Genomic DNA, 15,244 nt, shown 5'->3' with positions numbered 1-15,244 from the left:
AAGGAAGGAAGGAAGGAAGGAAGGAAGGACAGAAGAGGGGCACCTAGGTGGCTCAGTCAGTTGAGCATCTGACTTCAGCTCAAGTCATGATCTCATGGTTCATGAGTTTGAGCCCCACATCAGTCTCACTGCTGTTGGCCTGTCAGCACAGAGCCTGCCTCAGATCCTCTGTCCCCATCTCTCTGCCCCTCCCCTGCTTGTGCTCTCCCCAAAATAAATAAATATTGAAAAATTTTTAATTAAAAAAACAAAGAAAGAAAGAAAGAAAGAAAGAAAGAAAGAAAGAAAGAAAGAAAACTACAGGCTAGTATCCCTGATGAACATAGATACAAAAATCCTCAACAAATTATTAGCAGACTGCAATCAACAATACATCAAAGGGACCATTCACCATGACCAGTGGAATTTATTCTAGAAATGCAAAGATGACTCAATATTTGCAAATCAATATGATGTACCACAACAACAGAATGAAAGATAGAAATCATATGATCATTTCAATAGAGACAGAAAATGCATTTGACAGAATTCAACATCGTTCATGATAAAAACTCTCAACAAAACAGGTTTGGAGGGAATGTAACTCAGCATAATAAAGGCCATATATGAAAAACCCACAGCTAACATCATACTCCATGGTGAAAAACTGAGAGCTTTTCTTTTAAGATCAGGAATAAGACAAGGATGTTCACTCCTACCTCTTTTATTCAATATTGTACTGGAAGTGCTAGCCACAGCAGTCAGACAAGAAAAAGAAATAAAAGACATAAAAATTAGTAAGGAAGAAGTTAAACTATCACTATTTACAGTTGATATGATATGATATGATATAGAAAACCCTAAACACTCCACAGAAAAACTATTAGAAGGAATAAATGAATTCTGTAAAGTTATTGGATACAAAAGTAATGTGCATAAATCTGTTGCATTTCTATACACTAATAATGAAGTAGCAGAAAGAGACATTAAGAAACCAATTCTGGGGGCACCTGAGTGGTTCAGTCAGTTGAGCATCTGACTCATGATTTCTGCTCAGGTCATGAACCCAGAGTTGTGGGATGTGGCCTCATGTCAGGCTCTGCACTGACCATGGAGCCTGCTTGGGACTCTCTATGTTCCTCTGCCCTTCTCTCCCACCCTCTCTCTCTCTCTAAAAAGAATTCCATTTGCAATTGCACCAAATATAACAAAATACCTAGGAATAAACTTAACCAAGGGGATGAAAGACCAGTACTTTAAAAACTATAAAACATTGATGAAAGAAATTGAAGATGATGCAAACAAATCCAAAGATATTCCATGCTCATGGATAAATAAATATCAAAATGTCCAGAGTAATCAAAACAGAGGTTCAATGCAGTCTCTATCAAAATACCAACAACATTTTTCACAGAACTACAACAAATAATACTAGAATTTGTATGGAACCACAAGAGACCCCAAATAGCCAAAGCAATCTTGAGAAAGAAGAATAAAGCTGGAGGCATAACACACCCCGATTTCAAAATATATTACAAAGCGGTAGTAATCAAAATAGTACGGTAATGGCATAGAAACAGTCAATGGAACAGAATAGAGAGCCACACTAGTATGGCCAATTAATTTATGGCAAAGGAGGAAAGAATATGCAATGGGAAAAAGACAGTGTCTTCAACAAATGGTCCTAGGAAAACTGAACAGCTACATGCAAAGGAATGAAACTGGACCATTTTCTTACACTATATACAAAAACAAAATGAATTGAAGACTTAAATTGAGACTTGAAAACATAAAATTCCTAGAAGAAAACACAGGTGGTAATGTCTTTGACCTCAGCCTCAGTAACATTCTTCTAGATCTTGCTCCTCAAGCAAGGGAAATAAAAGCCAAAATGAACTATTGGGACTATACCAAAATAAAACTTTTGCATAGTGAAGGAAACCATCAACAAAATTAAAAGGCAACCTACTGAATGAGAGAAGATATTCACAAATGATATATCCAGTAAGGGGTAAAATATAGAAAGAAGTTACACAATTCATAAAAAATGGTTAAAAATGGGTAGAGGATATGAATAGACATTTTTTTCCAAAAAACCCCCCATACAGATGACCAACAGACACATGAAAGATGCTCGACATCACTAATTATCAGGGAAATGAAAACCCAAACCACAAGGAGATACCACATTATACTTGCCAGAATGGTTAGAATCAAAAAGACAGGAAACAAAAAGTGTTGGTGAGGATGTGGAGACAAAAGAATTCTTGTGCACTGTTGGTGGGAATGTAAATTTGTGCAGCCACTGTGGAAAATAATATGGAGGTTCCTCAAAAAATTAAAAATAGACATAACATATAATCCAGTAATCCCACTACTGGGTATTTACCCAAAGGAAAAAAAAATTCTAATTCAAAAAGAAGTATGCATTCCTATGCTTGTTGCAGCATTATTTACCATAGCCAAACTATGGAAGCAATTGAAGTTTTCATTTACAGATGAGTAGATAAAGAAGATGGTGTGTGTGTGTGTGTGTGTGTGTGTGTGTGTGTGTGTGTGTGTGTGTTGGAATATTACTCAGCCATAAAAAAGGATAAGATCTTGCCATTGGTGACAACATGGATGGACTTAGAAGGTATAATACTAAATGAAATAAGTCAAATAGAGAAAGAAAAACACCGTATAATTTCACTTACATGTGAAATATAAAGAATAAAACAAATGAATAAACAATAAAAAAGCAGAAACAGATCTATAAATATAGAGAACAAACTGATGCCAAAGGGGAAGAGATGGGGGATGAGGAAAATGTATGAAGGAGAGTGGGAGACACAGGCTTCCATTATGGAAGGGCTAAGTCACAGGCATAAAAATTATAGCCTAGGGAATATAATCAATCTAGGTAGGGTGACTGTGTGGGGAACCAGCTGCACACCCACTGACAGTAGGACCATAAGACATGATTCTCATGGCCCTCTCTGGGGAAAGGAGGAGCTCAATCAGCTTTTCTTGAAAGATATTCTGTCCAGAAAGATGAGATGAACTCAGCAGGGGTGTGGACCTCCTCTAAGGGGGAAGTGGTAAGCAATCAGCTCCTGTTTTAGAGGAACTTTCATGGACAGATTCTCTTAAAGAGGAGTTCTTTAAAGAGCCCACAAATGTGGCTCATGCATCCTTCATATCTGGAAGACATGAAGAATTGATCATAAGAAGGCTATTCCTGCTTCTTCCTTCTCCCCCTCTTCCACAACTTGAATTAGCTGAAAACATAGATACTGAGTAGGGTTAGATAAGAGTATGCATAAAAGAAGCAGCTGGTCTCACCCAACTTCTTCACTACATGCTTTCCAGTTGTAATATTATATCAGTTCAGGCTTTTTAACATTGTATGAGAATATCACCGCTGCCCAAAAGGATGAGCACAACTCCAAATCTTACCTAAGACTTCGTCTTGGGACAAGAAGAGAACTATTTCAGAGAACAATTTTGAAAAGAAGTAGAAGGAACAAAGGTGATTTGTGCTTAAACTACCAACTCCAACATTTTAACAAAGCAGGCAAGACAGAGAGGTTTCACAAAAACTCAGAAGAACAAAATCTGGGACCTGGGTAAGTGTAACCTAAGAAATAACTAAGGTAGGCAAGTATGGAGGTAAAATAATAGAGATGGTACAAATATATGTATGTATTTATTCATATGTTTATATTTTATTTATATTATTTACATAAATATAGGCATGTATTACATACATATGAAATAGGAGGAGTTCAGTTATGTTATATATATAACGATGAGATGACAGAAATAATCAGAAGAAATGGAAAGGAAACAAAATATATCCAAATATGTTTTGACTCCACAAGAAATACCCTGCCACCTCTATGTGCCATATCAACTTAGTAGCAGTATTTCATAGGATCTGATGTTAAAGAATGAAGAAAAAGAAATGTACTCTATAAGAGGAACATAAGTAGAACAGGATTGGGAAAGAGAAAAGAAAGAACAGATACCATACGTTTTCACTCTTATGTGGGTCCTGAGAAACTTAACAGAAGACCATGGGGGAGGGGAAGGGGAGAAAAAAGTTAGAGAGGGAGGGAGGCAAACCATAAGAGACTCTTAAAAACTGAGAATAAACTGGGGGTTGATGGGGGGTGGGAGGGTGGGGAGGGTGGGTGATGGGCACCTGTTGGGATAAACTCAGGGTGTTATATGGAAACCAATTTGACAATACAGTTAATATTAAAAAAAAAGAAAGAAAAGAAAGGAGAATAAGATGAGGAAAGAAAGGAGGAACACAATGGAAATAAACAATTGCAAAGCTGGATGCAGAGAATGAAGTGTCACTCATTTTTTTTCATCCTCTGCTGCATGAACACAGTATGGCGTATGCTCTGATTGAGCTTGGTTTAAGTAACTGTTTCCCAGGCTTAGATCTGATGTGATACCAGGACTCTAGCTTCTGCTTAACTGATTCAAGTTCCCTCTGTCTGTTTCCCCTCATTCTGATGAGGGGTGTGTTCATTAGTTACAGCAAACATTTCCAACATTTTCTCTTGGTGCTTCATTTCCCATTCATGGCTAGTTTGTCTCTGACCATGTAGCTCTGTGCTATATTCAGGTTCTAGCTCCTATTCTTGCCAAAGAGTCTCAGGTGCCAAGAAGGCCAGGTTTGATTCAATAATCTGAGTTCTCCTCCATATGTGAGGAAGTCAGTGACTTTGGACGAAAACGTGAAGGGCAAGTAGCAGATTGCTATTTGTCCCCCATGATCATTCTCTCCTCCTTTCATAGAAATAGAGTTACAGCTGAACCCATGGCTGCCTGACTAGAGATTATATTTCTTGGCCTCACTGGCAGCTAGCGCTGGCCATGTGAGTAAGTTTTGGGCAATAGGATGTGAGGAGAAGACTCTGGATCTTTCCATTAAAAGAAATAGATAGGTGATTTCTCTGCCCATTTTTCCCATTCCCACTGGTTGGGAGACAAAGGTCTGGTTAGACCTGATTTCTTGGACCCAGAGAGGGAAACTATGTGTTGAGGAAGGCAGGTTCTTCCTCCCATTTCTGGACTGTTTGATGAAAGAGAAATAAATTATGTGGCTTAGACCACTGTATTTTGGGCTCTCTTTGTTACAACAGCTTAGCCTGTACTCTAAAAAATTCATTATTTATGAAGCCCATTGGAGATTTCAGAGGTGCAGCAAAGAAAGTTCTGGAAGGAATATCAGAGTTGCAGTAGCGCACACGTGTGAATTCACAGATTTACCTGTGCCTTTTTTGAGACTGCTTTTTTTACATTTATATCTTCTCTTTTTTCCTTCAAACAGAAAAGAAAATAATCCTTTAGAATTATAAACAGAAATTTACAAGATTTACATGCCAGTTACCTTCAAGTATTTTATTTTTAAGTTTTCACTCCACTTTTGTAGTGCTAAATCTCCAGCTACTAACATACTATCTTGGTTGTCATTACACTGAAAACAAAAATAGCAGCAAACACAACCTACATTCATACAGTACTGGTCATTTACTGTATACTTTTACCTATTCACATGAGGGTTTCTCATTCACAATAAAGATAATGCAAAAGGCAGCTGAAATTGGATAGGGGCTGACAGAGAAGAGGGGGACTGTCAGAAGGATCAAGGAAAAGTAGGTATCAGAAATCACAAGTATATGTCCTGGGTTTTGGGGTTTGCCTTGAAAAGCTAAAGATATAATCCATGTTTATAACAACAAGAACTTAAGAAATAAGTAGAAAAAAATCAGAGAAATGAAGAAAAATTTAGAAGGGGATAAACGAGATTAGATGTTTCAGAAATTAAAACGAAGAACATAGATTTGTAAAAAAAAAAAAAAAAGAAAGAAACAAAAGGAAACAGGAAGTATAAGAACAATTAAGAAATATTAGAAAAAAATAACCAATGGAAGATAGTGAACAAGTCAGCAGACTTCCTAAGAAGAAATTCAAAAGAATAGAAGTACTTCAAGATAAATTCAAGAGCAAAGTTTTTGAAATTATAACAAAAAATGGAATATACATATAAGTGCATGTATTTTCACCCTGTAGCAAAGAAAATTGACTCCAAACCACCAACCCTGAGACATAGTCCAGCAAATTTACTGGACTTTAAAGATAAAGAAAGAATGGAATGGGCATTGTAGACAAAAATGTCAAGTCATTTTCAAGGGTGGGGATCTTATTGGCTATAGAATTTTCTCCAGTAACACCTAATGCCACAGGAAAAATGGAGAAAAATCTACAAGATGCTTCTAGAAATAGTGAGTAAATTATTTTTCACATGTGAAAAACAAAACCAAATACTTCTAAACAGGGAAATTCTGAGAAGGTTGTTCCTGGGAGTAATTATTGAGAAAACTACTAGGGGATTCACTTCAGCAAATCAAGATGAGACAGGAAGAATTTGGGCAAAAGAATTACAATAAAAGTGGTGAGTGAGGTGACAGACCAGAATGTTAAACATGCATGCCCTGACAATGTAGAAATGGTATAACAGCAAAAAAACATGTGAGGAAGGGGAAAATATGGGTGGTAGTGTAGGATCATTGACTGGTGGGGTCACAGCATGTTATTGGGGCAAATCAAGGAGTAATATAAAAAACATTTAAGAGCAGAAAGCTAGGGGTGCCTGGGTGGCTCAGTTGGCTAAGTGTCTGACTTTGGCTCAGGTCGTGATCTCACGGTTCATGAGTAGGAGCCCCGCGTCGGGCTCTGTGCTAACAGCTCAGAGCCTGGAGCCTGCTTCGGGTTCTGTGTCTCCCTCTCTCTCTCTGCCCCTCCCCCCATTCATGCTCTGTCTCTCTCTCCTTCAAAAATGAATAAACATTAAAAAAATTAAAAGGGCTGAAAGATAAACATAAGGGTAACATCATGATGGATCTAGAGAATATAATGCTAAGCAAAATAAATCAATCAGAGAAAGACAAATACCTTATGATTTCACTCTTTTGTGGAATTTAAGAAACAAAGCAAATGAACAATAACAAAAAAGAGACAAACCAAGAAACAGACCCTTAACTACAGAGAACAAACTGGTGGTTACCAGAGAGGAGGTGAGGTGGGTGGGTGAAACAGGTGAAGGGGATTTAGGGTAAACTTATCATGATGAGCACTAAGTAATGTATAGAATTATTGAATCACACCTGAAACTAACATAAAACTGTATGTTAACTACACTAGAATTAAAAAAAAACACTATTTGACATCAAAGGAAAAAAAAAGAAAAAGAAAATCGTGATCTAAACTTGGGTGGGGAAGGAAGAGTGGACAGAGAAATAGGGCACATGCTAAATTTATCAATTTGGGGGGACAGAAATTAATGGGTACTGTCTAATACAGTACAGAGGGTACATAAAAGGAAGGTATATGAAAGTAATGCTAAGAGTAATCACTAGAACAAAAATATAAACATTCCTAAGTATCACAAGTATATACTTACTCCTAACCAATGAAAATATGAGAAATGAGTACAGCTCAACCATTCATTTCTTTTAAGGGAAAGACCCAGAAGTGGCTTGTACTTCTTTAGCTCAGGGGCCTTTCGCCAGAACTTGGTCACAAGTCTGGGATTAACCACAGGGAAGGTTGAGAGGTTTAGGCTAGCTAGGCAGCCATGTGCCCAACAGTAACCACTGGAACAGAAATGCAAACCTTCCCAGCTATCAGTACGCACATGCACATAAATGCATAGAAGATAATGTCGATATTTTTAATATCCAAGACACTAGAATACATAATATAAATTAGCATAACAGGAACCAGACCACACATTTTGGTCCTATCAATAAAAGTAAATGGATTTAAATCACTTGTTTAAACAAAGAATTTGAGATTGAATTCCAAACTAAACTCCAGCTTTGAATCATATATAGGAGACCCTTGGAAAAACTTATTTTTAAGATGTTGAAGACAAATGTATAGGCAAAAGTATATTGAGCTTACATCAACAAAAGAAACCAGGGAGTCATCATCTTAATATCATAGGAAATATAATTCAGGCCAAAAAGTTTTAAGAAAGTAGACATTACGGAAATACAACGAGAAACAGGTAGAAACACACGACTAGTAACAACTTTATTTTTACCTCCCTCAGTCAATGAGAGGTCAAGTGCACAAAACAAGAAGGCCCAAATAATACATTTAACAGGGTTGATATGATTAATTCATATTCAACTTCATATCCAAAAAATAGAGAATGTTCATTTCTTCCCAACTTTTTTTTTTTAAGGTTTTATTTATTTTTGAGACAGAGAAAGACAGAGCATGAACGGGGGAGGGTCAGAGAGAGAGGGAGACACAGAATCTGAAACAAGCTCCAGGCTCTGAGCTGTTAGCACAGAGCCCGACACGGGGCTCGAACTCACGGACTGCAAGATCATGACCTGAGCTGAAGTCGGACCCTTAACCGACTGAGCCACCCAGGCGCCCCTTAGTTGTTTTTTTAAAATTTTTTTTGCATGTCAAGTAATTTTTTCTTAAAAACCTAACATCTTAAATAATATGTAGTAACCCTGGAGATCAGATATCCCCCTTTCCTCAAAGTTTGTTGCTATTGCTGTTGGGTTTTGTTGCTTATTTTGTGCTTTCTGTCAAGTCTGTGTATTTTTCTGTCAAGTCCGTGTATTTTGCCATGTGGTCCCTGAAGTTTCAGCTCAGTTAGTTTAATGGTCAGCTAATGACTGGAAAGAGATTTCCCTGAAAATCTAGAACTGATAAGTCTTCCAGTATTTGCCAAGGGGCTGTAAAAGCCTGTGTCAATGCATGCCTTCAATGCACAGCTAGGCAGTTTACAATTCCACCTTAGCTGTCACTTCCTGCTTGAACAGAGCCTCCAGGTTAGAGCTGAGGGTTTTCTTAGATCTTTCCTGAGCCTTTGCATAACCCTGAGCATGTGCATTTCCCTAGACATGTGTGTGGCCTTCCAGATGGCCAGGGATATTTGCGAGTTTTATATATACATATCTATCTATCTATATTTATATGTTATATATAATATGTTACATATTTATATGCATATAAGCTATACATATTATACTATAGTACTGTATATTTATATTTATGTATAATATACAAACTGTAACATTTGTATATATAAAATATATACTTTTATAACTATATATATTTATTATTTATGTATGCATTGTCATATAAATATATAATAGCTTTATAGTTTATATTTATATATTTACACATTACATATATTATATAATTTATAGACATATTTTATATATTTAATTATATATGTGTCACATTCTACCTGTAGTTTACTTATAATTTATAATTTTTATACGTTTTCACATATGACACATTCATATTTATATATTATATATTCTATTTATCTATATAAATACATTTCCATATTATATATATTTGCACATAATATGTAATTATATATCTTTAAATAAAATATATAAAAATATACACTTACATACATGTTGGTGTGTTATATGTGTGCATGTTTTCAGAATCCACCTATTTTCGAACACCTCTACTGCTCCCAGCTTAGTCCAGCCCAACAGTCCCCTTGCCTAGATCATTACAACAGTCTCCTTACTGACCTCTCATGCTACCCGCCTAAAGTCTATCCTCCATGTGGACTACAGAGCAATCCTTTAAAAACATAACTGAGATTCTACCGTTCCCTAGCTCAAACCCCTCCAATGTCTTTTCCTCTTACTGAGACAAGAATCCAAAGTCATTGCTATGGCCTCTGAGGTCTATATGACCTTAAAAACCACTTTCCACTCACCCCTCTTTATCTCTCCAGCCAGCGGTCTCCTTGACATTCCTCAAAAGACCCTGCACATCTCAGCCTCAGCACCGTGGTTTATTCCTTCACCCCACTCAATATCTACTTATGTTTCAGTTTGTCAGTGAGGCTCTAACTGGCCACCCCGTATAAGATGCATGTTTTTGCTTGTCCCAGGCTGTTGCTCAGTAAGCATCTTAGCTGCCACCGTTTTCACTACAAACATTTTGCTGCATAACTAATTGGCTGTAAGGCAATTTAGCTGTAAAAGATAAATCGTGAAAAATAAAAGAGGGATGTAATGGAACATGAAAAATGAATAACAAAATTAAAAACACTTTATTGGCAAATAAAAAAATATCCGAATACATTTAAAATGTGTAGTGCAGATTCATGGCAACACTGAACACACAAGTAACTGATTTTATTTTGTGGATTATACCTAAGCCCTTTCTTCAAAGTCTTTTGTTCATAATATTATAATAAATATATAAATATATATATATAAATATATAATTATATATATTTAATATATATATAATTATATATAATATATAAAATAAATATATAAATATATATATATATTTCTTTGCTTGTTGATTTGTCTCCATATTCAGCATTACACTTTTTCTTTCTTCACTAAAATTTCTTTCATCATTAAGAGAGGTGTCAGTTTCCAAATACTAGGATGTTTATCTGTAACTGAGCTTTGTAATGTGTTGTGAAAGTTTTCTACACTGTTCTTGGCATATTGTTACATGTCTATTGAGGGATATTCCAAACTTCTGTGGGAAATGTGGGCTCAAAACTATACTACTGAATAGACCATTATGAGGGCTACGACTTATATAATACAAAAATGTGAGTACTGTGTCAGTGAAGAAACAAAACCAAACTGCCATCCAGTTCTTTAAAACATTTTTAAGGCAAAATTGCCTCATAGCTAATTAGGATGCAGTAAAAATGTTTGCAGCAAAGATGTCTACAGCAAAGATGCTTACAGTGAAAATATGAGACACAGTTTCTGTCACTCTATACCTTCAATTAGTCTTTATTTTCTCTTCACTTCAGCTGAGGGGAAAAACATTTTATGTAGTGTCAACATCAAGTGCAAAGGTCCTGAGGCAGAAAATTATTTGGTTTGTTCAAGCATGCCAGAGTGGTGTGTGAAGAAAAGGATAATAGACGAGATTTAAAGAGATAATCAGGGGCATCTAAAATATTATATATTTATTTACTTGTGTATAGTCTATACCCCCCGTCCACTAGAATGTAAGTTCAGTGAGATTTTGCTCACTTCTTTGTTCCTATTGAGCAGCTTTGGCAATAGATACTTGTTGAATAAATAAATGAAGAATCTAAAAAGAAAACAGAATACATAAGTAGTGAGAAGGATCGTGTTCGTGAGTTGAAAGACTCAATGTCTTAGAAATGTCAATTCTTTCCAAATTCATCCTAAGCAATTTCAATAAAAATTCAATAGGATTTTCAAAGGACCTTGACAAGATGCTACCAAAATTTACATGAAAGAGAAAATGTCCAAAATAGCTAAGATAATTTTGAAAAAGAAACAAGTTGAGAGAAACTTGCTTTACCAGATATCAAGATATTATTAAGTTATAGTACTAGAGTGATGCAGAATTAGATAGAGCAGTGGATCAGACTAGAAAGCCCCCAAAGAAAACCATATATACACATGGCATCTCAATGCAAGCCATATGTGACATTACATATGGAGAAGCTGGGACAACTGGTTATCCACGTTGGAAAAAAATTAACCCCCCTACCTTATATCACACTAAGAAAATCAACTCCAAAAGGATTAAAGAACTAAATGAGAAAAGAAATAAGAGTGTCTTAACCTGGTATTCCCCAAAACAAATTTTGAGTTAAGTGTTTGTGTTCAGGAAGTTTATTTGTGAAACTGTGTCAAGGATTGGGAGTCAGAATGGGAAAGAGGCAAAGAGTAGGAGAGACAGCCAATGGGGATGGTTGCCACTGTGGTCAACTGGGTCCTGATGCTGCTTATCTTAGAAATGGAAGAGAAAGTATTTATTCCTGGATCCTGTCCTTCATTCCTCAAGATATTCCTCCATTTTTGGTTCAAGCTGCTGAGTATATGTATTGCCATTTGCCGAGATAAGGGTGACTGGTAGTGAGTTACAGGTTTGGGAGTGAAATAAAGAAAATTGCTTGGGGTTACCTGGGTGACTCAGTAGGTTAAGCGACTGACTCTTGATTTAGGCTTAGGTCATGATCTCACTGTTGTGAGATCGAGCCTGCATTGGGCTCCACACTGAGTGTGAAGCTTAAGATTTCTCTCTCTCTCTCAAAAAATTTTAAATTTTAATACAGTGTAGTTAACATACAGGGTTATACCAGTTTCAGGTACACAATATAGTGATTCAACAATTTCATATTGGCCATCATATTTTAACTGACATCTGGATCCCCAAACTGTATAAGTGTTTATGAGATTTTTATATTCAATCAGAAAAAAATCCTTTGCATTCTGATTTCCTCACATGCAAGTAAGTAATAAAATGACCACAGATTTCCTATTTAAATAAAGATTTGAGAGCCTTGTCTCATTTAAATTCACTCCGTATTATGTAATGGGGAAAAAAGATATTCTTAGTAACAAGCAAATTTGTACACCATATAAGACTTTTTAAAAAGTGTAAGAAAATTCTTATTGGAAGAACATCAAATAAGATGTGAGTAAGTGGGTAAAAGTTTCTGTTCTCCTTAAATTAATATGCATTTTCAATGCATTTCTTTTTTCCAAGTTTTTATTTAAGTTCTAGTTAGTTAACATATATAGTGAAATTGGTTTCAAGTATAAAATTTAGTGATTCATCACTTACATATAACACTCAGTGCATTTCTGATCAGAGATTCCAGTAAACTTGGGAAGGAGGTGGGGGATCTTCTCAAGCTGATTCTAAAAATCACCCCCAGTGGGTCATCAGGATGGTGCTACCTGTGAGCTCTTTTTTTCTTTTCTGTAGCCCCTTTGATTACAAAAGAAAATCTAGTATATAGAGAGGTAAAGGCACTATGTGATTAAAGTGGTGGTTCAGTTACAGTGTAATAATGTAGGGAATATTTTTTAAATTCCCACCTCACATAAAAGCAAAGGGGCAAAACCCATGGGATTATAGGTGTAAACATTACAAATGGGGCAGCATATTAGCAACATATATGATGAAGATTTAATGCATATATCAGATAGGCTTTTCTATATTCATTTGACAACACAAGGAAAGACAACCAAACACCACAACAGGAAATATCGACACAGTACTCTATGACAAAAGAGTTCGATGAAGAAGAAAAAAGAAATGACCAGTAACAAATGAAGAATGCTCAAGCACCTTAAAAATGAAGATAGTGCATGTTAAAGCAATAGTTCAATTAAGATGTTAAATGCTATTATTGTTTAGCTTTGATGTATGAATTTTAAAAGGCAAGATGATATAGAATTACCACATTAAGAGAAATAACAATATATTCCAAACTGAGATAACACATGCATAGAAAAATTCTGGGAAGGCATACACAAATGTTTATAAGAAACATTTTAAAATCAGAATAAAAGGCAATGTGAAGATATGGCCATTTGGAAAATATAGTTACTTTAAAAGGCATTCACTTTTTGTCTTATGAAAGGTATAGAAAATAATGATAAGCTTTAGCATTAAAAAAAAACCAGTTCATTTGTAACATAAAAATCAAGTAAATTCTTATTCACTCTTACTTATTTTCTCATTGTGTTTTCCCGAAGTAGAACTGTTTCCAATATCCATGGTATCTAGAAAGTAATAGGTGGTGGTCAGATGACTATAATTTATAAATAAAAATTACAAATCTTATGACAATTCCTACTGTGGAAGGCTTGAGTTTATAATGATCTGAGTACCATTTCTGTCTTCCTTCTAAAGGAAACAGGCAAGTACTGGATTGATATCTAAGGTCTTCCTTTATTTCTCGGAGACTTTGAAAAAACTCTTAATCACTTAAATACATCAGTTTCCTCTTTCATGAAACCAGGGATAGCAACTGTTATCCTGTTTAGGCTTTAAATTTTTTATGACAATAAAATAAGATCTTATTTACAAAAGTTACTGAGAAATCACCTGGTTAGTCAATAACATGTGGGAGGGCATCCTTCAAAAACATATGTTGAGTTTAAGAATAGTTATCTGGGGCCTTGGTTTCCTGACAGGTAACAGGGCCATTTGTCTTCTGAGGCTTTTCCAAGGTCGTGACAAAGTGACACTATTATCTACCAGCTGAAGAACACTTGGATTTCTTCATTCCATGGACAAGGGTGGATGTCACTATATAAATCCAATACTTTAGTATTGATATATTAATAGAGTAAATGAGATACTGCCATTTTTACCAGTGTATTTCTACTACATCATACATGTAAATCGACCAGCCCACCCTGTTAAACATGACTGTATAAAGATTTCTTGCCTCCTTGTCATTCCCAAAAGGCTCAGGCCAAGCAAATGCAAAGAATGGGATTTGGGCTTGGATGAATCCCTTCTTTATCAAAGGGTGCTCAGAGTCAAGTCCAGCAGGAAATGAAAGCTCTGATTTCAGACTCCTGACATCCTGTAGCCCGGGGCAATGTGGGGGTATATCCACCCCAAGACTCTTGGGCAGCTTTACCCATCATGTCAGATGCTTGGCTACTCTTACCCCTTGTTCCTTGGCCTCTTGACATACCTTTTGAAAAACACATGACACAGGAACACTTCTTATTTCCAAGTCCTTGCGGCTCTGCTCCTAAATTGTGATTTGTAAAGAGTTTTCATTTGTATCTCCTCTCTTCCAATGATCCTCTGTTCCCCCACTCCTCCACCAAAGGGTCTCTCTACCTCTGAGATCTCTTTCTTTGTTTTTTCCCCCATTGTCTTTGGCCTTTCTCTTCAACCTATTTTTTCACTTGAATCATTTTCTCTTTGCCCCAAATCTGTATTTTTGTTCTTCCATTTTTCTTTATGTGCTTTTCCTATCCATTCATTTATGACATTTATTACCTACTTTTGTATTTACTTTATGTGATATTCTTAAAATAGTTTTTGTAAATATTCTGTATAACACTATAATAAAGTAAATTTTGCCAGAGAAATTTGCAAATGTTGGAATATAGGAAGTGAAATTTTTTTTTCACTCATTCAATAAGCTTTCAAAGCCTCTTTCAGGTGCCAGGTGCTGAGATGGGTGCTGATAATAATTCAGGCACAAGACTACTGAAGCATAGTGGCTGCCAATCTTATGAGCAACCAGGGAATTGACACAGAAATAAATGAGGAAACATTGAAATATGAAGAAGCATGTGCAAAGATCTAGATCCATTAAATGCAAGTAACCACAAGAAGTTTAGTATGTCTGAATACGAAGTGAAAGAATAAAGGGCAATGATGAGGATGGAGAAATAAACAGGAGCCCTGAGTTAAGTGACTTTAGAGGCCACAT

General features: G+C 35.9%; 1 protein-coding gene across 6 annotated transcripts in view; it reads right to left on the bottom strand.

Annotated features, from left to right (window-relative positions):
* The window catches only part of SP100 (SP100 nuclear antigen), a 98,002-nt gene that overhangs the window by 21,493 nt on the left and 61,265 nt on the right, over window positions 1-15,244 (bottom strand). For 5 of the 6 annotated variants that reach the window (XM_015069229.3, XM_053215926.1, XM_053215928.1 and 2 more), the window contains 3 exons: window positions 14,492-14,551; window positions 13,512-13,565; window positions 5,248-5,298 (listed from right to left, as the gene is read on the bottom strand). In XM_015069229.3, coding sequence (XP_014924715.1) covers window positions 5,248-5,298; window positions 13,512-13,565; window positions 14,492-14,551 — 165 coding nt within the window. The remainder of the gene's footprint in view (window positions 1-5,247; window positions 5,299-13,511; window positions 13,566-14,491; window positions 14,552-15,244) is intronic. The other variant, XM_053215927.1, reaches the window with a different exon arrangement.

The sequence above is a fragment of the Acinonyx jubatus genome, chromosome C1, assembly GCF_027475565.1.
Source record: "Acinonyx jubatus isolate Ajub_Pintada_27869175 chromosome C1, VMU_Ajub_asm_v1.0, whole genome shotgun sequence".
Lineage (NCBI taxonomy): Eukaryota > Metazoa > Chordata > Mammalia > Carnivora > Felidae > Acinonyx > Acinonyx jubatus.
This window is presented reverse-complemented; position numbering and strand designations above follow the sequence as displayed.